Source organism: Protopterus annectens, chromosome 2.part1 (assembly GCF_019279795.1).
Source record: "Protopterus annectens isolate FY-2018-M chromosome 2.part1, PAN1.0, whole genome shotgun sequence".
NCBI classification, from domain to species: domain Eukaryota; kingdom Metazoa; phylum Chordata; order Ceratodontiformes; family Protopteridae; genus Protopterus; species Protopterus annectens.
This window is the reverse complement of record NC_056729.1, coordinates 1,788,913,442-1,788,940,501: the sequence shown is the minus strand read 5'-3', so window position 1 is coordinate 1,788,940,501 and position 27,060 is coordinate 1,788,913,442. Positions and strand designations below refer to the sequence as shown.

Sequence of the window (27,060 nt, the reverse complement as noted above, 5' to 3'; positions counted from 1 at the left end):
CCTGCAGGTCAGATTTATAGAGTAAAGCAACTCCCCCACCCTTTTTGTTTAGACAATCTAGTCTTAAAAAGTTTCCATATTCATAAAGGATGCTCACACCTCCAGACTGGTAGCTCAACATAACCCATCTGAGATACTTCATGTACAGCTAACATTGGGTAAGACAGCGATTCAGGTCGTAGCCTGCTATAGATCCCCAACCATGTCCCAAGACTCACACTCCACTAGTAATGACCAGGTCAAAGATGTTGCTGCCACTAGTGGGGGTAAGAACGAGCTGGTTCAGGGCATTGGAATTAATAAATTCCAGGAAACATTGGGCAACTGTATTGGTACGAGTAGTTTTCCCAGTTAATGGAATGGGTAGTTGAAGTCGCCCAGTATGAGAGTGTTAGGTTGGGCCCTAATATTCTCCAGGGTGCTTAGGAACTTGGAGTGTGAGTCTTGGGACATGGTTGGGGATCTATAGCAGGCTATGACTTGAATCGCTGTCTTACCCAATGTTAGCTGTACATGAAGTATCTCAGATGGGTTATGTTGAGCTACCAGTCTGAAGGCGTGAGCATCCTTTATGAATATGGAAACACCACCGCTTTTGGAGCTTCGGTCCAAGTTCTGTGGCCAAAAGGTGTGGAATGAGTTATAGCCTGGTAGTGTAGGGGTGCTTTCTGCTGCCTTGAACCAGTTCTCTGTTATGGCACAAATGTCGATGTTCTCCATTTTAAAGAGTGCTTTGAGTTTTAGACTTCTAGCGTTGAGCAGCAATTTCCCTCAGATTGCATTTGTTTGTAGCTGGTAATTTGGTCTTTGGAACACTGCCTAAAAAAGGCACTATAGGGGTGTTAAAAACCTTTGCCAGTATCTGGAAGCCCAGGGGTGACAGATACAGGCCATCTCTGGCAAAGCATCGAGGTCTGTCAGTCATGTCTTCCCAGGCAGACAGATACTGGATCCCCTTAGAATGACACCAGAAACTTAGCCAATTGTTGAAATCAGTCATTTTTTTCTTGTACTGTTGTATCATTCTAGGAGATGGTAGAATGCTGCTCAGGGCTAGTTATACCCGCCTGGGCTACATAATCCGAGAGCTCCTTAGTATTAAAAAGGATCCTTCCTACACAGCCAGGCTACTCCTTCAGCTTCTTCCTCTCCAGCTAAGAAGCAGGAGAAGCCCAAAGCAAAAGAAAAGAGTTGGAAAGTCAGAAAGAGCAAGATAAAGAGTGAGGGAAAACAGAAAATGAAAGAGGTGCAACTTGAAAACTAGAAAAGTCTCAATCAAAAGTGGCTAAGAAATGCTGTCTGAATTAGTCTCCTCCTTTTGAGCCCAGTCTGAAATGTGCAAGAAGGTCGGAACTAACAGCCTCTCGGTGCTAATCTACTTCCCCAAGACCAAGGTTCTACCTAGAACTGATCAGTCCTAGTCTTTACTCCTATATCCTGCAGGAGAGAAGATAATCCAGACCATTATCTGTGGCTTCATCTGCTTGGTCATCTTGGAGTGGTGCAAGATGTTGACAGGGTGAGGAGAAAATTCTTGAGGATGCAAATCCATCTTGGGGTTATCCCAGTACTGTTCCCTGAGAAGGGAGAAGGTCTTCAAACCCTCCACCACTTTCTAGGTCTTGTACTGATCTGATCTTCGGCACCAGTGGTTTTGGATCCAACTCAACCCAGAGCACCTCAGTTAACACTGGAGATGTTAACTACTTTGACACCGACACCCTCAGTCTATCTTTCACAACACCAGTGCCTTCAGATTAATACAAGTCGACAATGTGATTCTTGGAGCCAACTCTTCCTCTCAATGCTTCAGCCCTAGAAAGCTCAGGTCCGAGATCAGCTTTGTGGTCTTTAGCCATCTCGGTCAAGGGTTCCCTTTCATCTTCAGATCAGAGGGGGATCCTCAGTATTGGATGTGACTTCAGCCTTCAAAGCCTTTGAAAGGATCTTGACAGGTTCCAAGAATGAGGCATCTCCAAGGAGGATAGTTCCATCCAAGCCACAGCTGGGGTCTTCTCCTCCTCCTCTTCATCCTGGCCAACAGGGATAGTTGATTCTAAAGGCTTCTGAGGATATCTGCTTTGTCACTTCCAAGTCTTAGTCTGACCCTTCTGTTACTCCCATAGAAGGCCACAGCAAGAAACGGATGTGGCAAGCGAAAGCACATAGACTGCTCTCCAGAGTCTTTCACTGAAGACAGTGACTTGGAAGAAGGGGAGGGATCCCATCGATCCCCCTCTGCAGATGTCACTTTTGGCAATATATTTGAATTGATGTAGCAAAGAGGGGGGTGGTCACCCCAAGACCCTTCTTCTGATGAGTCAGTGTTATTGGAGCTTTTGGATGTTCTTCATCTCACATTGCTGCAGTCCTTACACTTGGGTAGTCCGCTGTCCTCGGTCGGCCCGAATATCAAAGTATAAGGCTGACGTCGGTCAAGGCGCATTTGACTGACATCAGGACGTCAGGGTACAAATGCGCATGACCGACGTCATATCCTCAGTCTTTTTTGCCGCATGGTCCGATGCAGAAGCAGTATTGCAAGTGCCGGTTGGCGTTCTGAAATTTTTCGATTTCGGAGTTTCAGACCGAGTCAAAGTTGGCTAAGTACCCCGTTGGGGAATATTTTAGTTTTTTCTTGCCTCAGTGGTTTACCGGATGTCAGAAAAAGTGAATAATTTTATTTCTTGTGGGAAACAGATACCGCATAGAGACTATCATACTTTGTGTATTCCTTGTTTAGGGCCTGAGCACGACGTTGTTGGGTGTCGCTCTTGTGCTAGATTCAATAAGCGCACTATAAAGAGGAGATTAGATTGTGCCAGGTTAGTCTTCGGGAAGCGGTGCAATTATAAAATGCCGTCGGATGCTCCGACGCCCGCTTCTTCGAAGAAGCGCAAGGACAAAGCAGTTAAGCCTAGGCTAGAAGAACCGTCTGTACCGGACGCCGGTTCTTTAGAGGTGTCGGTGGAGCCGGTGGTTCCACCTGAGGTTTCTTTGGGTTCCCAGGGAGAGACTTTGTTATTGCAGGATGTGGCCTCTCAGGAGGCAGGTCAGGCTGATGGGGCTTCTCAGGTTACTATACTCCCCTCCCTGCCTAGGGTGGTTAGGCCCTCTCCTTCTGTTTCCAAGGCTTCTCCCAGAGGCAGGCCAGGTTTAGCTTCAGTTGGTGTCACCCCTAGTTCTTCAGGAACTGTGCCCAAGAAGCATATGCTTAAAATGGCAGAAGATTTGATTACTTTGATTAGGGTTCTTTGCCCCTCCTGATAAGAGACCTAGGGTGGAGCCTGAGCTAGGAGTTTTGAGCAGGCTTCGGATGTTTCAGAGTCTTCGGCTGAAGACTTGCAGGAGTACTCTCCTTATTCTGATTCTGATGTGGATGATTCTACTCCTTCTGCTTCTCCTCCTGAGGATTTTTCTTTTTCAGAAACGCTTCATTCCATGAGGGAGCATTTTAAGTGGGAAGGTCAGGACTTCTCTGATTCCAGGAAAAGGCTTAGGGAATTTTTGTTTTTACCCCAGCATAGGCCTTTGGCTATACCTCCTGTTTTGGATGTAGTGGAAGATGTTTTTACAGAGGCTTCTCTTAATCCTGATTCTTTGCCTCCTGCTCCTGTTAAACCGGATAGGTATTACAGGGTGCCTGAAGCTCATAAGTATCTTTTTAAGAGTCCTAGGGCAGACCCAGAAATTGTTAGCCAGGGGCCTAAAGGTGTTAAGGCTTCTGTTGTTAAGAATCCGGTTCCTGCAGATAAAGAGGCCAGGGCCTTGGATAGATGGGGTAAGAAAGTTTATACTTCTTCCACTCTAGCTATGAGGGCTTTGAATTGCCAGTTTCACATGTTGAAATACCAAAACTATCTCCTTTCACAATTGAGGTCTAAGGTTGATGCTCTGGCGGAAGGTATTGATTGTAAAGAGTTACAAGATTTAGTACATGTTTCTGAACAGGTGGGTAAGCATTCTTTGCAATGTGGTTTTGATGCTGTACAGGCCTCGTCTAGGGTGGCTGCCACTGGGTCAGTTCTTCGCAGGCACGCCTGGCTGAGGGATCAAAATTTATCTGACCATGTTAAAACAAGGATTTTAGATGCTCCTTTACAATCTGATGTGTTGTTTGGTTCTCCTGTTGAGGCAGTTTTAAAGAAAATGGAAGACAAGGCTAAGTCTATGCAGACTGTTAAAGATTTTTGCAGGTTCAGCCTCCAAAGTTTAGTAGAAATTGGCCTACTAAGGGGTGGACGTATCCTTCTTATGATTCCCAGTCTAGGGGTAGATCTAGACGTGGTAGGGGCAGAACTCAGGGCTCTTTCAGGCCTAGAACAGGGAGTTCTCCTGCACAGTCTTCGGGTGAGGGCAGGGGTCAGTCCTTTCATAAACAGACCCAATGACCTACCTTTTCAGCTGCCAGAGCCTTCTGCCTGGCAGCACCTTTGGGAGGAAGGTTGGCACTTTTCAAAGAAAATTTGAGTTTAATAACCCAAGACAGATGGGTATTGGATATCATACACCACGGTTACAGGTTTTATTTCCATACCTTGCCTCCTTTCAAAGGCATGCCAGACGTTCCTCCTCAACAAAGAATAGAGGCTCACAAGCAAATTTCTCTGTTACTCCAAATAGGGGCCATACAGCCGGTCCCTATGCCAGAAGTGGGCCTAGGATTTTATTCTCGCCTGTTCCTAGTACCAAAGAAGGGGAACACGTGGAGACCAATTTTGGATTTATCTATCCTCAACACTTATCTGGACATTCCCAAGTTCAAAATGTTGACGTTACAACAGCTTTTACCTCTGCTGAGCAAAGATCATTGGATGGTAACTTTGGATCTCAAGGAGGCTTACCTTCATGTTCCTATCAGACTAAGTTGCAGGAAGTATCTGCGTTTTCGAGCTGGGACTTCTCACTATCAGTTCTCTGCATTGCCCTTTGGCTTATCTACTGCGCCCAGAGTGTTCACGAAAGTTCTGGCTCCAGTGATAGCTTTTTTCAGGCTAAAAGGAATACAGATCTATCCTTATTTGGACGATTGCCTGATTCTGGCTCAAGGCAGGGACGAGCTTCTTCATCATTTGGAATATGTGATAGCAGTGCTAAGATGCCTGGGGTATTCTGTGAACGAAATAAAGTCCAGTCTAGTACCCTCTCAGGACATGTGCTTTCTGGGTGTAAGACTGAATACAGCATCCCAGATGGCCTTTTGACCCCGGACAAACAAAAGAATCTTTCCCTTTACTTCCATCAACTATCTCATCAGTCCGGGCTGACTGCAAGGACAGTCCTTCAAGCCTTAGGGTTCATGGCATCTTGTATTCTGGTGCTTCCCAATGCCAAACTGCATATGAGGAAGCTGCAATGGTATCTCAAAATGTATGGACACAGCACTGCCAGGATCTGGACACTGTCATTCAAATAATACCTTGCATTCAAAAGGAATTTTTGTGGTGGGCTCAGGAATGTCACCTAAACAAGGGACTCTCTGTGACCCGCCAGAGGCGAGTCAGATTTTAACGACAGATGCCTCAGACAAAGCTTGGGAGCTCATCTAAATGGAAAGTGGATACAAGACAAGTGGCCTGCCAGACTACAACATCTACATATCAACTTGAAGGAGATGTTAGCAGTCCAGTTTGCATTAATAGCTTTCAAGGATTTACTTCTTCCAGGGCAGGTGTTGATTCTAACAGACAACACAACTGTCATGTGGTACATCAACAAGCAAGGGGAACACATTCTTATCCTCTATGCAGGCAAGCAATGATTTTGTGGGAGACTGCTCTCAGTTTACAGCTCAATCTTCAGGCAAGGTTTCTGCCGGAGCACAGAACTCCTTAGCAGATGTGTTGAGCAGGCGAATTATGGATCCCCACGAGTGGAAATTGGATCCTCATGTGTTTCAGAAATTGACAGTGTCATGGGGAACTCCAGACATAGATCTGTTCGCTTCTCCACTAAACCATCAGCTGCCAAAGTTTTGCACGAAAAGGTTTCATCCCACAGCTTGGAAAGTGGATGCTCTTTCTTTCAATTGGAGCAATCTTCATGTGTATGCCTTTCCACCTCTGCCTCTCCTCCCAAAGGTACTTCTAAAGGTCAGACAGGACAAGCCAAGGATGATTTTAATAGCTCCAGATTGGCCTCAACAGCACTGGTACCCATTACTGAAAAGTCTGGTACGGAAGCCTCCATGGCCTTTGCCTTCGATTCCTCACCTGTTATCCCAGGAGGACAGTCATTTGCTCAATGTCAAACTTCACTCTCTTCACCTAACAGCCTGGCATATTCTGTTTTGAACCATAGAGGGTCTCAACTTCCACAACAAGTTTTGAATGTGATTTTGGAAGCTAGAAGGCCTAGTACAAGGAAAGTGTACGCAGATAAATGGAAGAGATTTTTATTTTGGAGTACAGCAAAGGATTTTGATGTTTCTGAGCCTAATTTAAGTGTGGCTCTTCAATATCTTACTGAGTTACTGGACAAGGGTTTGTCCTTCTCTTCTATTAAGGTTCATGCTGCAGCAATTTCAGCTCACTATGACTGTGACCCACCATTGTTTTCTCATCCTTTGTTCAAGCAATTTCTTAGAGGGGCAAAGAATATAAGACCCCACGTAGAGCTCCTACTCCTGCTTGGGATCTCAATTTTGTGTTGGAGAAACTCACTCTACAACCTTTTGAGCCTGCAGCTACTACTGAGTTGAAATATTTATCATGGAAGACTGCCTTTTTGTTGGCCATTACCTCTGCAAGAAGGGTTTCTGAATTGCAGGCCCTTATGGCGGTTGAGCCTTTCTTAATTTTCCATAAGGATAGGGTATCTTTACGTACTAATCCTTCCTTTATGCCTAAAGTGGTTTCTAGTGTGGCTTTAAACCAAACTATTCATTTGCCTACTTTTTATGCAAATCCCCAAAATAAAGGGGAAAAGAATTTGCACACTTTAGATGTACACAGGCAGTTGCGATATTATTTGGACAGAACTAAAGGGTTCAGGCAGTCTCAGCAGTTATTTGTTTCTTTTGCTTTGAGTTCTCAGGGCAAGCCTGTGTCAAAACAAACTATTTCTAAGTGGATTGGGTTTTGCATTGCTTTCTGTTATTCCCATCATGGCAAGGAGATTCCAGCTGGGATTAGGCCTCATTCCACTAGGGCTACTGCCACTGACAGCTTTTTGAGGGGTGGCAACCAAGGATATTTTGGAGGCAGCTACTTGGAGTTCAGTGCATACTTTCTCTAGGCATTATCACCTACCACTTTACTCTAAATCCAGGGCTGGTTTTGCCACTGCTGTTTTGCAGGGCATTTTGGCAGCTCCTGCTTCCTTATAGTTTGGCCATCCTCCCTTACCTCTGCTTTGGGATTCTACCCAAGTGTAAGGACTGCAGCAATGTGAGATGAAGAACATAGTACAGTTTTGTACCTACCATAAATGTAGATGTTCGAAGATCCACATTGCTGCAGTCCAATTTACCTCCCTCCTTCCCTCTGTAGTTAGAGGTGGTTGTGTGGGTTGGGTTGTAAATATTGTGTATATTGTATATATTGTACATATAATTAGTGCAAGTGTGGTTGGTTGTTTGTTTGCTGTGTTTTGGTTTTGACCTTTATTTTTAGGGTCTTCTGACATCTGGGGCAAGAAAAGACTGAGGATATGACGTCGGTCATGCGCATTTGTACCCTGACGTCCTGATGTCAGTCAAATGCGCCTTGACCGACGTCAGCCTTATACTTTGATATTCGGGCCGACCGAGGACAGCCGACTACCCAAGTGTAAGGACTGCAGCAATGTGGATCTTCGAACATCTACATTTATGGTAGGTACAAAACTGTACTTTTTTGAACATCATCATCCTGACTGGTACTACCCATTGATCCACTTATTGACCTTTTTGTTCAACAGGCATGGAAAGACCCTGATGTGGTGGAACCCATTCCCAAGAAAGTGAATTGTATATTAGCCGCTGAAAAGGACAGGAAACATTGGAGCAAGGGTCCTCCAGTGTATGCTATGGTGGTAGCAGCAGCCAGTGGTAAAGATCTATCAGAAGAGAGTTCATCTGTTCATCCCCTTAAGAGAGAGTCTATTGAGATGGACAGATTTGAAAACTGACCTTATACATCCCCTTCTTTCGCACTTAGATTGCTGAACTACTTTGCTTATTTGACTAGATTCCAGAGAGACTTGACCAAGGAGATTTTTCAAGCTTGTCAATGGGGTATTGCTTGTGGATATTCAGAATACAGTGTACTCTCAGCTTTCTTCCCTACAATCTACCACAAACTTGGCCATCTGCTTGCTCTCCAACGCAGCAGATGGGACAGCCAGAGTGGCAGGCATTGGCATATCTGTGCTCTGCCATGACTGGATGCATCTGTGTGATTTTGCAGAAGGCTTCAAGTCATCCTTTATTAATGCCCCCTATGATAGTTCAACTCTCTTTGGACCCAAGGTTAGACACACACACACACACACACACACACACACACACACACACACACACACACACACACACACACACACACACACACACAAGGAGCCAACAGCGTGGTAAGACTCTCTCTGCAGTGGGAGTACATTTTTCCACCCTGCAAAGAACCTACTCCAGGAATCAAAGATCGGGGGAAAAGAGGTAGTTCCATAAATCACATGGTTCTTACCATGACTCCATAAGTGATAGACCTTCTTGTGGTGGGGGGTAGTGCTAATGGAAGATGCCCCAGAGGCAGAGGAGGACCACGCAACCAGGGCTTTCACAGTCCTTTTACTGAAAAAGCCTTTCGGTGCTCCTGAACAGGTGCCTGACTGCTGCACTCTGGAGGCAGTCAGGGGTGCCTATCTTTGGATGCACAAACCTGGTGCATCATAACTTCAGATTCCTGGGTGCTGAAGATAATTTCCAGAGGCTATTTGGTTCCCTTTTCCCTTCTACCTCAGAAGAATAAAAATGTCCCTGATGTTCCACCCAGTCAGTGGGACTCAGCAGCCATAGATATTTCAAAGCTGCTAGAAAAGAGAGTCATCCAGCCATTCCCCCAACACCAGTTAGAATCTGGAGTCTATTCAGGGTTCTTTTTAGTGCCAGAAAAGATCTGGACCTCAGTCACCTAACCCAGTTAGTGAAGTAGATAAAATTCTAGAAGGTCACAACTCAGTCCATTTTACCTCTGCTGGGGAAGGATGATTGATTTTCCACATATATCTTAAGGATGCATACTGTCATATCAAAATGGCAATGCACTCCAGGAGATGTCTCCATTTCTGTCTGGGAGCCAGTCATTATCAGTTGTGGGCCCTGCCCATTGGTGTCACTACAGCCCCCAGGATGTTTTCCCATACCTCGATGATAAGCTGCTAACTGCTACCTCCAAACATCTGATGCTCTCCCGTCTGAACCGGGTGCTCCAATTGCTTCTGGACTTGGGTATAACTGTAAATCTTCTAAAGTGCCAGCTGTCCCCGACACAGGAAATGGATTTCATAGGATGGCATGTAAACACCACCTGACAGATCGTCAGCCTTCCCAAGTCAAGGGTTTTCTGACTCTGGCTCATGGCCATGCAGCTACTACATCACACATCTCCATCAAGAAGAATATTTCTGCGTCTTTTGGGGCTCCTGGTTTCAAAGATTCTAATGGTTCTTTAGCCAGATACTTCATGAGGGTACTTCAGTAGAAGTACAATGGTTTCTATTCATTAATTCTTTACATACGAAAGTAAGGATTACACCAGTTTGCAGACAATACATTACCTGATGGATTATGTCTCCAGTGGTAGTGAAGGGTCACTTGTTCCACATGGATGCACCAAGAGCCGTGGTAACCATGGATGCCTCCCTGCTAGGGTGGCGGGTGAGAGCATTTTGAAGGGAGAACAGTCCAAGATACTTGGACATCCCTAGAGGCCGATCTTCAAAACAATGTCTTGGAGTTAAGGCTGGTCCTCCTAACATTGCAGACATTCCAGGACTTCCTCCCCAAGCGTGTGATTTCCATACAAATATACAACATGGTAAATGGTACTGCACATCAATAAACAGGGGGAAGCTTGGTTTTATCCTCTATGTCTGGAGGCAATGAGAGTTTGACAACGGACAGTGTCTTCCTACTGCTTTCTAATAGCAGTGCACATCATTGGATCAACCAGTGTGTTAGCCAACAAACTCAGTAGAACTATCCTGATGCCTCAAAAGGGGTCCCCAAGTCCAACAGTGAAAAATTTAATTTTCCGGCACAGGGGCCAACCTTTCTGTAATCTCTTTTCCTCATATTACAACAACAAATGCAGCAGGCACTTTGCCATGATCCCTCCACAGGATCAGTCACCAAGGGACGCTCTAGTCCACAATTGGCCCCTAGGTCTCCTTTATGCCTTTTCACCTTTGCCCCCTAATGAACAAATTCATACAGCAGAACAGCGCAAGGCCAGAATAATCCTCATTGCCCCTTTTGACCCCAACAGACATGGTTTCCCTACTTCTAGCCTCTTCTAGTACGTCCCCCATGGATGTTGGATCACTGTACAGACCTGTTAACTCACCCATCCAGACTTCTAACTTTGGATCAAAAGTCCATGAAACTGACTGCATGGTACCTCCATTTCGAAATGTAGCCAGAGATGCCAGGCTGTCCCCTACAGTGGTCAGTATTCTTGCTGCTTCCCAAAAAATGTCCACTAGAAAGACATATCAGAGCAAATGGAGGATATTTTCTATTTGGACCCTTTCTGAAGGGCTCGAGCCCTTTCAGCCCCTATTCCATCTGTACTAGAATTTTTATATATGCTATTTGATAAAGGATCCATTTATTCCACAATCAAAGTTCAGGTGGCGGCTATTTCAAAGTTTTATGTGGAGCAACAGGACACTCGCATAGCATCATTGAAGATCTCTAAGGCCTTCTTGAAGGGCAATTTTCTCTTAAGACACTCTATCAGTGATCCAGTTTCTCCATGGGATATTACCCGCAGCTTTGACCTATTTTCCTTTTGAGTGTGCAGCCAAAGCAGATTTGAAGTTTCTAACTTGGAAGAACATTTTCCTAATAGCAGTTACGTCAACTAGACAAAATTCAAAGTTACAGACACACTCTTGTTAAGCATCCTTAGTTTTCCACAAGGATAGAGTCTCCCTTAGAAGCAATGCATCCTTTATCCCAATGGTGAAATCCAAACTAAATCTTAACCAGTCTATAAACCTACTAGTCTTTTTCCCTAGATATTCAAACAAAGGAGATTACATGTTGCATATGTTAAATCTCCACAGGCATCTCAGACTTTATTTACCTAGAACAAAATTCAGAAGACATGATCAGCTGTTCATTTCATTTTTAAAATCAAAGTTAAAAAAAGCAGTGGCGAAGGTTACTTTATCAAGATGTCTGTCAGACTGTGTGTCTTTTCTTTATCATAAGAAAGATTTGCCATTATCAAGTAAATTTAAGGCCCATTCGATCAGGGCAGTTGCTACTTCAACAGCCTTCTCTAAAGGACTTTCCATAGATTACATATGTGCTGCGGCTACTTGGTCTACAGTACACAAATTTGTGTCTCACTATAAGCTGGATGTACAATCCAGGTCATGTTCCGCCTTTGGCTCCACCATACTCAGGAATGTCTTTTCTTGATACTGTCCAGTTTTGATAGCTTGGAATTCTGTCCCATGTGTTGAATCGGATGAAAATAGACTACATGGGATATGAAGGTTATGTATTTACCATAACCTTAGATCCATGTTTTCTGATTTTCATCTGGTTCAAATTATCTGCCTCTTGCCCCCTTCCATTTGTCACCTATGACTTTGAGATGATTGTGATTGAGCAAACAACTTTTACCCTGTCTGTGCACAGTCATGTGAAGCTGTAATCACTCTTCCCTACAAACTAGAATGTTCTAAATCAAAAGACGGTTTCTGTAGGTTTATACACAAATGACACAAACTCGATCTGAGATGCTAAGCTGGCGTACAGGGAACTATGGACAGAGGAGTCAGAGCTCTGGATCTGAGAAAGCTTCAGATTTGGTGCTGCAGTTGGATCTGATAACCCATATGTTTGAACCAGAGGAAAGTCGGACAACATGGATCTAGCATTATTGTAAGTACATAACTTTTGTTTCTGGTTGCATCACAAATCCTGGCACCAGTGAAACAGTTGATCATGACCCTGTCTTTGCTGAGGGTCTATATTAAATCAGCGAATGCTTAAAATAGCGAACGCTGATTTATCAACCCTTTGAAAGTGAAAGCTGACAATCTCAAAGACACAGAAGAGCGATTTTTCCCAGGGGGAATAAAATTGTTGTTCCACCAAAAAAAAAAAAAAAAAAAAAAAAAGAGTTCAAAACACAAAATAAAGTGGGGGGCTGTGCCCCCCACGCATCCCCTACTTAAATATACCAACTCCAAGATCGCACCACAGTGGAGGAAATGGCAACGTCCTGAAAACGGCCCACCGATTTTTTTTTTTCTCTGGGAAAGAAATCGCTGTTCTGTGTCTTCGGGATTGTCAGCTTTCGCTGTTAAAGGGTTAATAAATCAGCGTTCGCTATTTTAAGCATTCACTGATTTAATATAAACCCTTTGCTGAGCCTTGTGAGTGGCACATCAGCATGTCTGACTATGGAGCCTCTTATTACTAGTACTTTGCCGTATGTGGCTGCAGCTTCAGAAGACCTTATGATTATGGACTTGGATCCAGAGCAGCTCTCCTTAGGTGTGATTAAAAATGCAGGTGAAGGTATATTTGTGAGTATGATACTGTATGACTGAGGTTTGTCTAAGCACTGTCTCGGAGACTCAGGTAGTGATTTCTTTACAACCTCAGCATAAATGTGTCTAGTATTGGGTGGGTGGGTGGGTTTGTGTATGCATGCATGTGCATGTGCCATGTACTGCTTGCTGTCATATGGGGAATGTGTGAGGCTAACATTTAAATTGATTTAATATTTGCACCTCTCACTTATTGTATTCATACAGTTCAACAGTAAAGGATTACCAGTAAGTATGAGGCAGTTGCTACATTGCCTCAGAATCCATCATGTAAAACTAGAGGACAAATCAGACTACGGACCCACATTTACAAGGGCCAGTGGACAGCCACATACAACACTGACTACGTAACCTGTTGAATTATCACAAGGATTGAGTAGAAGGGGTCCTGAATTGACTACTAATTGGCTACTACTTGTGCTAAGAATCCGTGTCTCTCTGCTCTGCTCCTTCTCTCTCCAGGAGCAAAGCAGCAGCATTAATCCCAGACTATTTCCTAAGAAGGTGGTTGCAGGCTCTCAGGCAGTCAGTGAACTTGCCCTCTGCTGAGGTCAGTAGTTTGTTGTGCTCTTATCTTAGTAAATGCTGTAGGTAGGTTATTCAGCATCTCAGCACAGTGGAACGAGCTGCACAGTGGTCTGAAATTTAAACTGAAGAAGTTCTCACCAAAACAAAAATCACACCAATTACGGAATCTGACACACAACACTAACTCAGAAACAGCTAGGAATTAGGGTCTCTCAGTTTCTTCTCTCTTCAGCAGCAGAACAGTGGCACTAATTCCAAACTGGTTACTGGAGCGCCCGTAACTGAATTCTTGGTAATCAGTAGTCTGTAAGGTGGATAGGAATTAAAGCTTCTTTGCTTCTCTCACTAGAAGCAAAACAGCAAAATGAATCCCAGACCAGTTCCTGAGAATAAGGTTATAGGCTGTACAGTGATTTGTATTATCCTGGGGTGTTACAGGTATTAAAACTAAGCTTGAAAAGGTGGTTAATGCTGTCGGTATTGTGGTGTGCACCTTGGGGGGGTGGGAAGATCTGATAGGAAGGGTAACTGAAGATTTTTCAGAAAACTTTCCCAAAATTACTTTATAGTACTGTCTAGTATGACCAAATTAGTTAAGACTAGGGGGAACTACTAAACTGTCAAATTAATATAAGCAGTGGGAAACTCTAGAGTCATGGGCTTTAAAAGAACAACTTGGATAGGGAGATCAAGGTGGAGAAAACATTGAACTGTTCACAGAAATGCTTTAGATGTTTGGTTTAACAGATTAAACATAGTTAATGTTATCCAATTTAAACTAATAACTGTATTTAAAACATAATAAGCAGATTATGAAGGCAGAGTTTTCCTTTACACCATCCTGATTTAACATAAGTTCATGTCAGAGATCACCAAGTCATATTAGTAATTTCCTTTGTCTGGAGAAGCTCCCCTTAGTAATTTGCTAGAAGGATTTTCTAAAGTGCAGTGTAGTTAAATGTATTCTTGTTGCTAGCCTTAACTCCATGTGATCTATTAAGGCACAGAAGGTCTTTTAGTGATAAACAAATTATCTCTTTTTTTGGCTGCCTCATTTTATCATTTTTCTGGTGGCTGCAGTGAATGAGACCCTGTTCCTGAGTGTTCCATATCACAGTCCTCATCGGGCGCAGCTGTCTGCATTCTGTAGGACATCAGGAATTGTGTTGTGCAGTGTTGCAGAGTAAGGGCAAAAGTCAGCAGAATGCCATGGTTGAGAGATGTAGAGAAGCAAGGGGCATCCATTAAGTAGGGCATGGGTATTGCCTCTTCTGAAACTTTGCATTTATTTCTAAAGGGTGTACTGTGTGAGAGTCATCGGGCTAGTTGAGATTATGCTGTGGAAGGTTAGTAAGGTAAATGAGGTGTCTTATATATGATGAATATTCACACAGCCCTGGGAATGTGCGTCCCTGAGAGGAGAGTGGGAAAGAAAGGAGAAGCTGTAGAGCCATCGCAACAACATGGAGTAGGACAGTAACATGGAACTGAAGAAGAAAATCAAGGATGGATGGGGATGCATCAACTAGAGGACCAATACTTCAAGACCTAACACCAGGAAGTGCTACGTCGAGATGATGGCTGTGAATGCTTTTTGGTAAATACTGAAGTATAAAGAGTTAATTTTTTTTTTCCATACTTGGGGCAGGCACACAAAGCTTAGCTGTAGCACTCCAACAGATATCCTATAGATGATCTTCCATTAGAATCGGTGTTGGTACATGTTTAACTTTTTCCAAGAGTCGCACTTTTTGTGGCAAAGACTGCAGAATACACTTGAGCTTCTGGAATGAAGGCAGCAACTCTCCATAATCTCTTGTCCTATTGTGTTCCTTCCTTTACATTCTGCCAAACCTTCTTTTGTGCTGCTCTTAACATTTTACTAACCTTTCCTTTTTACTGCCTTAGACTTGTTAATCAAGTGTAAACCTACTGAGTGAGATTACTTCTGTAACAATAGGCAGTTGTGGTGGATCTTTCTGTATATGCAGATTTAGGAGTATCTTAGTCAGCAGGTCTGCTTTATTCTTTTTGCCTTTTTATATATTTACCTATGAATAAAGGTGTTTGTTTTTTTTTTCTTCTTGGTAGTTTGTCTTATCTGGATCTATCTTTGTTAAATTTCTTGTGGTGTATGACGCAGTATTGTGGAGGAAGTCAGTGGTCTTTCCCTACCCGGTGTTCCATTATCAGCTTCAGGAGTTGGAGTCCTTGGGGATATGACCTCTCCTCCCATCTGTACAGAGCTGTGGCAAAGAGTGCCTTCTGGCAAATTAAAAGTTCAGGTATTAAGCATCTGTTGACAGAGATGTGTTTTAATGATATTGAGTTATTTCCATTCATACCACAGCTAATCTGCTTCTTCTTATAAATTATAAACCATTGCTGTAGACCACACCTGAAAAGGTATTTATTCAGTATATCCCCTTGTAGGCATATATAATAAATATCAAGGTAGCAGCAAACCAGAAAGTCTTCATATGTGTTTCTTTTTATTGCTTTATGCAACCTCACATTTTGTATGATCTGCACAGTCATTTGTCATGCTATTCATGCTGTTTCCCCTTTTCAGGCATATGGCCGAGATTTAATGGAAGCTCAAGAATGGTGCAGGAAGTACATGAGATCTGCAAATGTGAAAGACTTGACCCAAGCCTGGGACTTGTACTATCATGTGTTTCGACGAATCTCTAAACAACTGCCACAAGTAAGTATTGACTAGAAACCTCTTTTTATTTATATTTTCATTGTTGTATCGAACATCATCTGGTTTATTTGCCTTCAGAACATAACTGGTTTAATAAACTGCCATATATTTTTCCACAGAATTCACTTAATCACTTATTTTTATTGTATGTTGTTGGTACCCTCTTTACATTTAGCAGTCTGCACCAAAAAGATGAAGCCAAGCTTAAAATTATGTAGCAAAAAGTATAGTGACTATACAGTAATAAGACAGTTCTCTGAATATCAGTCCACTTCAGGAAAAACTAAAACCAGCAAAACAAAGTCTAGTATCAGGCGCATGTGACATTTGTAAGACTTTTGTTTCTTAATTAGGTGTTAAGGTGCTTCATTCGGGATGCATTATGTGTTTTACTTCATTCCTTCTTGATGCTGTACTAGAATGCTGGTTTTGCCATTTGTCACAAAGATGATTAGCATTTGCACTCTGTGGATAGTGCCTCAGTTGCTATATTTGCATTTAGCAGTACAGCAGTAAGCAAGCACTGAACAGTGTCTTGTTAGTACAGCTGAAATTGTCTTTTTTTTTACTGTGATGTCAAGAACTGCATTGTCACTGCATTAGCAGTGGTAACAGCCTGTAATGTGATGCATTCTGTTAAGTTAAGTTTGTTCTCTCTGTGTTGTCTACGTATTGTGAAGAAAGTAAATCCTGTCCAGTGCACTTTCAGGATTCATCTGTGCTTTATATGTTTGTATACTGAGCTAAAGACCACTGGGACTTGTTTAAATCTAGCCATGCTTCCCAAATCTTTGACAAGTTCTGGTATCCTTGGTAAGTGTAAGCAGAGGCTTAGGAGATGAACTGTTTACAGGCTGCCTGTGTCCATTAGAGACGTAGGTGCCAAACCAGAGATGAATTACCTGTTCCCTATCCAGTTGTTGAAGTCAGTTGGGTTAAGGATGAACTGTGCTTCATGTGGATAGGGAGCCTGTTCATGGAAGGAGTAGTCTTTGAACTACATGCCTGTCTCTTCAACAGGTCTTATTTATATCACAGGCAAGGTTTAGAACAGGTAATTTTGGTGCTGTTTGTTTTAGGGATATGAAGAGATCCATCAAGGTGGTATCAACAATGTCTTGTATGCCAGGCATAGATATGCCCAGCTTGTCCAAATTACATTGAATTAGGTTAGGCGGAACTCTGCTTCACATGGATGGAGAGGCTCTTCCAATGAAGGGGTAATATGTGGGATACACACAGCCTCCTTATACTCAAACTCTGTAGGTACCATCTGGAATACCTTCCCACATGCTCTCAGCCTTCTTGAAAACCAGCAAGCATTCAAAACGCATCTAAGAGAACACCTATCAGCTTACTGGGTTTGTAGTCATTCATCTCCAGGATAAGTATAACCTCTCCCCTTTCCTTCTCCTCTTCTAGTATACCTCTACTGTCCTGTACTCTGTTACCAACTATCACTGTGTCATTACCCACTCCACCTTATATCTGTGCCTCTCTTAACTCTCTTTTTCCACTCATTTCATTTACGTCTCAAAGTTAAATCAGCCTTATTGTGATATCTAGATATCTCTCCTACTGCATAATTATTTACTATCTGAGTAGAGTATAATTAGTATAAGAAGTCTTGCTACTGTATGATTAGTTACTATCTTATCTATTTTGACATTGCAAAATATCGTTTAACTGTATTCTGCCTCACATTGTTGATGTTATGTAACTTAAAAGATTTTGATTGTGCTGCATGTACTGGAGCTTTACTCCCTCAGCCTCTGCTGAAAAGGGACCTTTGTGCCCAGCTAGACTTCCCCGGTCAACAAATGTAAAATAAATCAAATAAAATAATAAATAAATATCTTTAGCTCCAGCAGTTCCAGGCAAGCTTTAAGTCTTTAGAATGGGTAATACTGGTGTTATATGTTTTGCAGATATTCAGGAGGTCCACTGGGATGGGGTCCAACAATGTCTTATAAGTAGGCATAGATCTCCTGTCAACAGCCTGTAGGAGGCAGAATACAGGGATAGGGCTTTGAGGTGGTCTGCTTAGGACATGTTACTTACACCTCTTATTCTTTTAGTGAGGAACCTCTGTGGACATTCCAATTGTTTGATGTGCTTTATTAGGTATATACCAAACAGGGCATTGTACTCAATGATAGGTCTGATGAATGTTGAATACAGTGACCTCCTTGGACCTAGATGCTTATCTATACCTTTGTTTATAAGTTGTACAACATAGAATGATTTCCTCATTACTGTAGACATGTAATGGTCAAAGGATAGATTACTGTCTACTTGTATCCCCAAGTCCCTAACTACTGGATCAACTTTTAGGGATGTGTTGTCAATATGATAGTTACCAGGGGTGGATGACTTCCCAAAGTCTTCTGTTATACATTTCTTGGCATTTAGGTTTAGTCCATGCTTCTGGCACCAATTATTTGTCTAAAGAACAAAAAAGCAGTCCAGCACTATGGTGAACCGTGGATTGCAAAAAAAGTTCCACAAACAGCAAGCTAAGCAAATCCAATAATGGACATGCAAAGTCAGTGAAAAAACAAGTTTATTACTCCACAAAGTTTTCGGGAAAAGAAGGGACTTTTCCTGGATGCTTTGTGGAGTAATAAACTTGGTTTTTCACAGACTTTGTGTGTCCGTTATTGGATTTGCTTATCTTGCTACTAGTTATTTGTCTGTCAGCTCTTCTGGAGAATGTTAGTGCTGGTGAGGGATTCTATGACTATTCCTACTTTGCAGTTGTCTCCAAATTTGGTCAGCCAAAAGACCTTGATGTTGACCTTGATTTCAGAGAAGTAAATGTCCAAAGCGATTGGGTCCCAGGACTGATCCCTGAGGGACACTGCTGGTGACTGACCTTTTTGTCTGGATATATGGTTGTCTCCCTTTGCAATATGTGGTGTTCCTAAGTTTTTACTTGCAATCCTGTAATTCCTTGTGGCACTTGCCTAGACTAGCTTTATGCTGGGAGCACCAAGATTTTTTTTTTGTCCATGCACATTGTAAATAGCTAAGAGACCTCTGTGGCATGATCTGTTCTCACACCAATAACTGTTATTTACTATGTTTTTGTATGTGCAGAGTTTTTCATTTTTCTGTAAGTTGTTTAGACAAAACATCAAAGTCACTTTAGTTTACTGTACTATATATGTCTTTTCCTTCTTTTATGTAGGTTTTACAAATTTCTTGGTGATTAAGTACACTGGACCATGTTTTGTGAAATCTATAATTATGCCATCTATTAAGAATGCAGGAGGACCAGCACATGTAAAATGTGTAATTGCACTTTACAACTTGGCAGAGAAAAGTTGATAATTTTTAATTAGCTTACTCTCCTAGACTGTCTTAATATAAGTAATATTTACCATGTGAAACTATCTACCTGCTACAATAAAATCTCAGAATTTGCACCCAGTGCTAAGTTTCGTTCTCACCATTGCCTCTCCCTAAGACAACTAGGATGGTTAGAACTCCCTAACTTATTAAAATACAGTCAACTTTTCCTGACCCATCAACTGCTATACCAACCAAATAAAATACCCGCCCTCTCTGGTCTGCTCACTGCACGTCAACTAAGATCTTCCAGTACCTCCCTACTGACTGTTACCAATTGCTTACATCACTCAGGCCAGTCTCTTTATTCCTATGCAGTTGCTAAGACCTGGAATTCTGTACCCCTGACATTAGATGGCTAAATAGTAAACATAATTTCAAATCCGTGCTAAAAGATCTCCTGTTCAAAAGTTGGATATGTTTCCATACAGAATCAGACTAATTTCACCTGTTCCTGACTGTCAGCATCCCTAGATCACAGGTGTACTGTGTAGTTTCACTTAGTGCATAGAACTGTGAACCAGGTGTTTAGGCCACCTTTATAGTTATGATTTCTAGTTTATGACCCTGTTTGTCTTATGGAAACTTCTTTTTGAATTTATGTTCAAGCAGTTGTATATTTGTTGTATAATATCTTGTTTCTCAATATTCTAACCACTGTATGCTGCATCATTTGTACAACTCTGGTTTTGCTCCTTTTATATTTTCTATGCTCTTTGTACAAAATAACTATGTTTATATAATTTTTTTATTATTTTTTTACTATGTATCTAGAGCTTTTCTCCCCAGGCCTCCGCTGAAAACGGTCACCTTGTGTCCAGTTGGACTAACTCAGTAAACAAATGGAAAATAAATAAAAATAAATATACGTATTTGTTTATAGTTTAGTGACAATGTTTACTTTGCTTAAATTGTATTTTCCATAATACTGATTTTAAGTTGGCTGGTGCTCCTTAATATCTCCCATTAAGAACTAGTTGGGGAGTTAAGGGCAACCCATCTCGCACAAATGATATTAAAGAAAAATGCAGTTTGCAGGTACCGAAAAATGGGGAGATATACTTAGATCAGGATTAATCAGGTGCATGCAGTTGTACCATTTTTGCAGCATGAGGTATATTTGAGAGGATAAAATCCAAATCCAGGACTGCAGCATGAAGCGTATTTTGAGGCTGTTGGCCTTTAATGTTCTAAACTAAACTTCCAGATAGTCCCAGTAAATATTTGTGGGGTAAGCAAACTGTAACCAAAGGCTTCCATTTCCTTCTTATACTGTTTGGGGGAAGGGCTTAGTGTTATTATTTTGAGCAATGTGCAGATATGAAAAAAGCCTTAAGATTAGTTTAGAGAGAAAAAATTATAAACTTGTATGTTCAGAAGAGACCAGCCAAAATGTAGAAGGAAAGAATGAAAAGCACATTTTTCAGAAATATTATTTTGGGCTTCAGAAACCCTTACCTTAGAATATATTTCAGCTGAACCAGTGCAATCATTTTCAACCCCTGCTGCCCTTCATGTGCCCCATTGGGCTGAACAGAGATTGGGAGTAGGAGAAATGACAAGAGACATTGTTTCATCAGCAACTGAATAGATACTCTCAGAGCTAACAAATGTGGAGTTGATATTGGTGCATCTCATGGCCTAATTCTGAAGACATTTATATGAGCAAGATGCATACCATCTCATCATACTGATGGTACTTTCAGTAAGGATGAAACTTTAAACATAATCTGAGGAGAAGGCCATTATTGCTTCTTTGCAGCTGTAAACATACATGAGGAGAAGGCCATTATTGCTTCTTTGCAGCTTTATATGCCTGTAAGCACTTTTCCTAAAAAGTACTTGATACCAGTGCCAATTAACTGTCCTGCAAGCATCTCCTCCTCTTAGGCCCCTTTACCATTTTTTTATTTGTTGACATTAGTGACACCTTCACCAACTTGAGTGACATAAGTCCCACCTTTGTCAGTCAAGCCGATCTGAATTCTTCTAGTAGCTAATCCAAAACTCCTTACTTACCCCTTCCATCTCTCATCACAAAGGTCAGCAAAAGTTATTTGTCTAAGAATTACCACACAAATATTCTGAATTTTCTTGCTGCGGTAGCATGCCTAGGTACAAAGTATGTAAGACAATTCTTGCTTTTCTAAAGTTATAATCAGATATATGTTTTATTCATGCTTCATAGGTTCATAGCGTAGTACTAGGCTAACTGCCCTTGCGAGGCATTGTAAGCTTAGTCAGTTATCCCTTGTGAGACTCAAACCCTGCACCTTGTGTTTGTAAGGCAAACACCTTAACCATTAGGCCACCCTCCCCACCCCGATTGGTAGTGGTTTTATGGTGCCAAGTTGCCAGCCCGACACCCAACCTTCAAAGAAGGCACACCCATTCACTCACGCACCTACCTGCATGTCTTTAGACTTCACTCGACCGCGGGGAGGACATGCAGACTCCACACAGAAGGTGCTCCAGCCGAGAATCGAACAGGAGAACTTCTTGCTGTGAGGTGACAACGCTAACCGCTGCACCACCGCAGCTGTAAACAAATAGCCCTTGCAGGTCTTGAACCCAGGACCCTGTACACTATAGTCACAACAGTTAACCACTATGCCATGACAGCTGTAAACCTAACAGCTTCATATTTTGTGATTGTTTTTGTTTTTCCTTGATAGTTCTTGTTATGGTCTAGTTCTTGTTATGGTCTACTCATGAACCTTTTTGTCTGTACCTTCTATTGTTTTTAGGTCAATTAAAATGTTTGCCAATTCTGAAGAGATTACCAATCTTTTCCTATTTGTAATTATTGACTTAATTCAGTTTACAAACCCATGTATAATAACTTGCCATTTTGCCTCAGTCCAAATATTTATTTTTTTGTTTTGTTTCATGCTCTCTGAGCATCTCCCATCCTGATCTTCATGCAGTAAATAGAATGTTAATTTCTTTTTCATTTCTTAGCTACATCTTTAACTGGATGTAGGCTTAAGGATAAGCCTTTTGGGTGAATTTATAGCTTCTAATCTCTATGTTAATTATCTGATGTCCATTTTCATTCATTCCTCAACAAGTGGGTACGGCTCTGACCCTAGGATCTGACTCTGCTGCTCTTTACAGCTTGTGGATACTGAAAACTCTAAAGTTCCTTCCTTACCCATAATGCTGTAGTCCCTTGCCATACCTCAGTTCTTGTTTGCTAGCCTTATAGTTTCATAGAAATTTAGAAACAGCACTAAGATGAGAAACCAATATCTGGACCTCAAAGGTAGTTAACATGGAGGTAATTGTAGCAGAGGACTTTAATTGTAATTTAAGACAACGTAATAAAAAGGTTTATGATGATAAAGTAGTAAAAGACAATGTTAAGTTGTCAATCTCACCTTCATTCTTGCTGGATGGGTCCGGAGCCGAACCTCGGCTCCGACTCGGCCTAATACTAAAGCTCAAGAGCTATTTTTACCGACTCGAGGCTATGCTATGTCCCATAATGCTAGGCGTCATATACCCAGATCTCGTTTGCCGCTTCAGCTACGAGGTTGCGTTTTCACCGGCTCCAGGTCGTATTTAAGATTTTTTATATTTATAGTTAGTTTTTGATAGATATTTTTCAGCCAAAAGGGCCCTTCCAGACGTTCCACCCGGTCTGAGAGATCAAGCAGCACTAGAAATTTCAAAGCTGCTAAGAAAAAGGGCCATCCAGCCAGTCCCAGCAGACCAACAAGGATCCAGAATCTACTCCAAGTTCTTTTTGGTACCAAAACAGACAGGGAACTGGAGACCTATTTTGGATCTCAGCAGGCTGAACAAGTTGGTTCAAAGAACGAAGTTCCGGATGGTCACGCTACAGTCCATTCTACCCTTTCTGGGACAGGACAATTGGATGTGCTCTATAGACCTTCAGGATGCATACTACCATATCAAGATGAACAGGCGCTCCAGAAGGTTTCTCCGCTTCCGGCTGGGAGCCAGTCACTACCAATTCAGAGCCCTGCCCTTTGGGATCACCACAGCCCCCAGGGTGTTTACCAAATGCATGGCAGTGGCTGTGGCTCACCTGAGACAACAAGGATTCCAGGTGTTTCCATATTTAGACGACTGGCTCCTTACTGCCACCACCAGGCACCAACTACTCCAATCCAGAGATTACGCTGTACTAACGTGCAGCACGCTAGGTATCTCTATAAATTTCGAAAAGTCTGTATTGTCGCCTTGTCAGTCTATTACCTTCATAGGCGCCGTTTTAAACACAGTGGAGCTCTCAGCAAAACTACCTACACAACGAGTTTCAGACATTCGCAACCATGTTCTGATCCTATTACAGGAGAGCAGAGTCCAAGCCAGATTTGTACTAAAAACACTTGGTCTCATGGCAGCAGCAATCACTTTACTCCCCCTAGCGCGTTTTCATATGCGGATCTTGCAGTGGATGCTATTTTCCCTGTGGTCCTTTCAGCAGCTCCCCATGTCACACACCATTCTAATCACTCAGTCATGCAAAAGACACCTTTCTTGGTGGACGGTCTCCCCTCAGGTACTCCAGGGCAGACCTGTGGTCCTTCCTCCTCCTGTTGCCACTGTGACAATGGATGCCTTCCTGATCGGGTGGGGGGGCATTTTCGGGGCAGGACAGTCCAGGGCACATAGCAACCCTTCGAATGCCACTTGCATATAAATGTCTTGGAAATGAGAGTGGTACTTTTAGTGTTGCAGGCCCTTCAGGACTCTCTACCCACTGGGACTATTGCAATTCAAACAGACAATATGTCTGTAGTGTGGTACATCAACAAGCAGGGCGGAACCAGATCCTACCCCCTATGTCGAGAAGCACTCAGACTTTGGCAATGGGCGATCTCTTCTCAACGGTTTCTGGTAGCAACGCATATTCCCGGGAAGTCCAACGTCATAGCAGACAGACTGAGCAGAGCCATTCTCATGCCTCACGAGTGGTCTCTCAACCAGAGAGTAGCGGAAAGAATTTTCAGAAAATGGGGTCAGCCTTGCTGCGACCTTTTTGCAACACCTCTGAACAGCAAGTGCCCAGACTTTTTCACCCTCTTCCCTCTCCCAGGTCTACCCCCCAGAGACGCTCTAGTTCACTTTTGGCCCCGGGGCCTTCTGTATGCATTCCCCCCCCCTTTCCCTTGATTACTCAATTAGTCCAGAAAGCGACTGCCTTGAGAGCCAGGATGATCCTCATTACCCCTTACTGGCCTCGACAAATTTGGTTTCCGTTCCTGCAACACCATCTACTGGAGCAGCCCTGGCATCTGGACCCAGTGCCAGATCTTCTGACCCATCAGGGTGGGCTGCATCACTCCCTTCGATCTCTCAACCTCACAGCTTGGTTGCTCCACTTCCAACCCTAACCAGGCTTCCCCTTATCTCTCAACCAGTTCGCGACATCATCCTCACTTCTCACAAGTCTACTACCAGAAAGACATATGCTAGCAAATGGAAGCGTTTCTCTGTCTGGGCAGGGGAAAAACACGTGGACCCCTTTATGGCTCCTGTCCAGACAGTTCTAGAGTTTCTAGCAGAACTCTTTCGACTGGGCTCCTCCCCAGTCACCATCAGAGTTCAACTGGCAGCTATTGCAAATTTCCATGTTGGCTTTTCAGAGACCAGCATCATGTCCCACAAACTTTGCAAAGCCTTTTTAAAAGGAACCCTTTTGCTTAGGCCCCCGGTTAAGGACCCTCCCCCACCGTGGGACTTAAATTTGGTTCTGTCTTCTTTAATTCTTCCTCCCTTTGAGCCAGCGGCTTCTTGTTCATTGAAGTTGCTTTCGTGGAAAACACTCTTCTTAGTAGCCATCACCTCAGCAAGACGGGTCTCGGAACTTCAAGCCCTTTGCGTTTGCCCTCCTTATCTTGTTTTTCACAAAGACAGAGTGTCACTTAGGACTAATCCATCTTTTTTACCCAAAATAATCTCAGAGAAAAATCTGAATCAGACCATAGATCTTCCAGTCTTCTTCCCAAATTATACCAGTAGAGCTGAACGAAAGTTACATTGTTTGGATGTTCACCGCCAATTATGCCTCTACCTGGATAGAACTAAGCAGATGAGAAAATCAAACCAGCTCTTCCTGTCTTATGCGGAAGGGAAGCAGGGCCAACCAGTCTCTAAGGTAACCTTGTCCAGGTGGTTGTCCTGTCTTATCATGTTGGTCTACCAGTTGAGGAGCAGGGAACTTCCTACTAAGCCTAGAGCCCACTCGACCAGAGCTTTAGCTTCTTCAATAGCCTTTCAGGCAAAATTGCCGATGGATTCCATTTGTGCAGCGGCCACTTGGACCTCTCCTCATACCTTCATTTCTCATTACAAGCTCGATATGGCCTCCAGAATTCGGGCTGATTTTGGTTCCACTGTACTCAAGAGTTTGTTCCATTGAGCCACCCAGGACTTAGGTGCTAGGGACGCTGTCCCATCCAGCAAGAATGAAGGCGAGATTGACAACTTAACATTGAGAAGTTATGTACTTACCATAACGTTCCATGTTAGTTGTCTTCTTCTCGCCTTCGTTCTTGCGTCCCACCCCCATCCATCTAGCCTGGGAAAATCTAGAGCACCTTGTGAGAGTTATTGCCACCTCAGCTATATCCCCAGCTAGCTCCTTTACCCTAGAAGGGTGTATATATATATATATATATATATATATATATATATATATATATATATATATATATATATATAATCTTCATTTTTGCATTTTTGTATCTATGATTAGGTGGGTTATTCTCTTGTGGTGGGGACGTATATGTCCATAGTGTTAGCTATCAAACGAGATCTGGGTATATGACGCCTAGCATTATGGGACATAGCATTGCCTCGAGCCGGTAAAAATAGCTCTTGAGCTTTAGTATTAGGCCGAGTTGGAGCTCCGGACCCATCCAGCAAGAAAGAAGGCGAGAAGAAGACAACTAACATGGAACGTTATGGTAAGTACATAACTTCTCATTATAAAATATGGACAGTTAAAAATTTGGAATTTAGAGATTTGGACATAAAGAAGAGGGGATAAAAGAACAGAGAGAGATTTTTTTTTATTATCAGAAAGTTTAGTGGTGGTTGCACAAGGAGTATTACTGACAGAGGTTTCAGATCATAGGGCAATATGGATTATGGTAAAAGGACGATTATATAAATATAGGGAAATGCATAAAAAGAATAAATTAAGTAAAATGGGATGGTATAGAAAAAAAGAGGCCATGGATTATGGCAAGATCATATAGAAATGAGAGAATTTTACAAGAATTGGTTAGAATGGTGGTTAAATTTTAAACTAAGATATAAAAAATATTATATGGCATGGGAGGGAGGGTGGCCTAATGGTTAAGGTGTTCGCCTTACAAACACAAGGTGCAGGGTTTGAGTCTCACAAGGGATAATTGGCTAAGCTTGAAATGGCTCGCAAGGGCAGTTAGCTTAGTACTAACCTATGAATCTATGAATCTAAAAGAAGAATTATAAGAATTTACGTAATATGATTGAGTGCATAGAGAAGAATGATGAGAATGTTTTGGTAAAGAACAGAAAATATATGAAATAAGAAAAAAATAGAGCATGTATTGTATAAACAAATATTTTTTGAAATGAAGAAAAGAGGAACTTGCACTTTAAGTAAAATTATCAAAGAATAATAAAGTAATGAGGGAAATGAAAGATTCATTGGGTAAGATGTAGCACATGAGGAGATTATGAATGTG

General features: G+C 42.4%; 1 protein-coding gene across 2 annotated transcripts in view; it reads left to right on the top strand.

Annotated features, from left to right (window-relative positions):
- Positions 1 to 27,060, top strand: part of MTOR (mechanistic target of rapamycin kinase) — a 4,577,509-nt gene that overhangs the window by 3,812,436 nt on the left and 738,013 nt on the right. For both annotated transcript variants that reach the window (XM_044063218.1, XM_044063219.1), the window contains exon 45: positions 15,866 to 16,000. In XM_044063218.1, the coding sequence (XP_043919153.1) occupies positions 15,866 to 16,000 (135 nt within the window). The remainder of the gene's footprint in view (positions 1 to 15,865; positions 16,001 to 27,060) is intronic.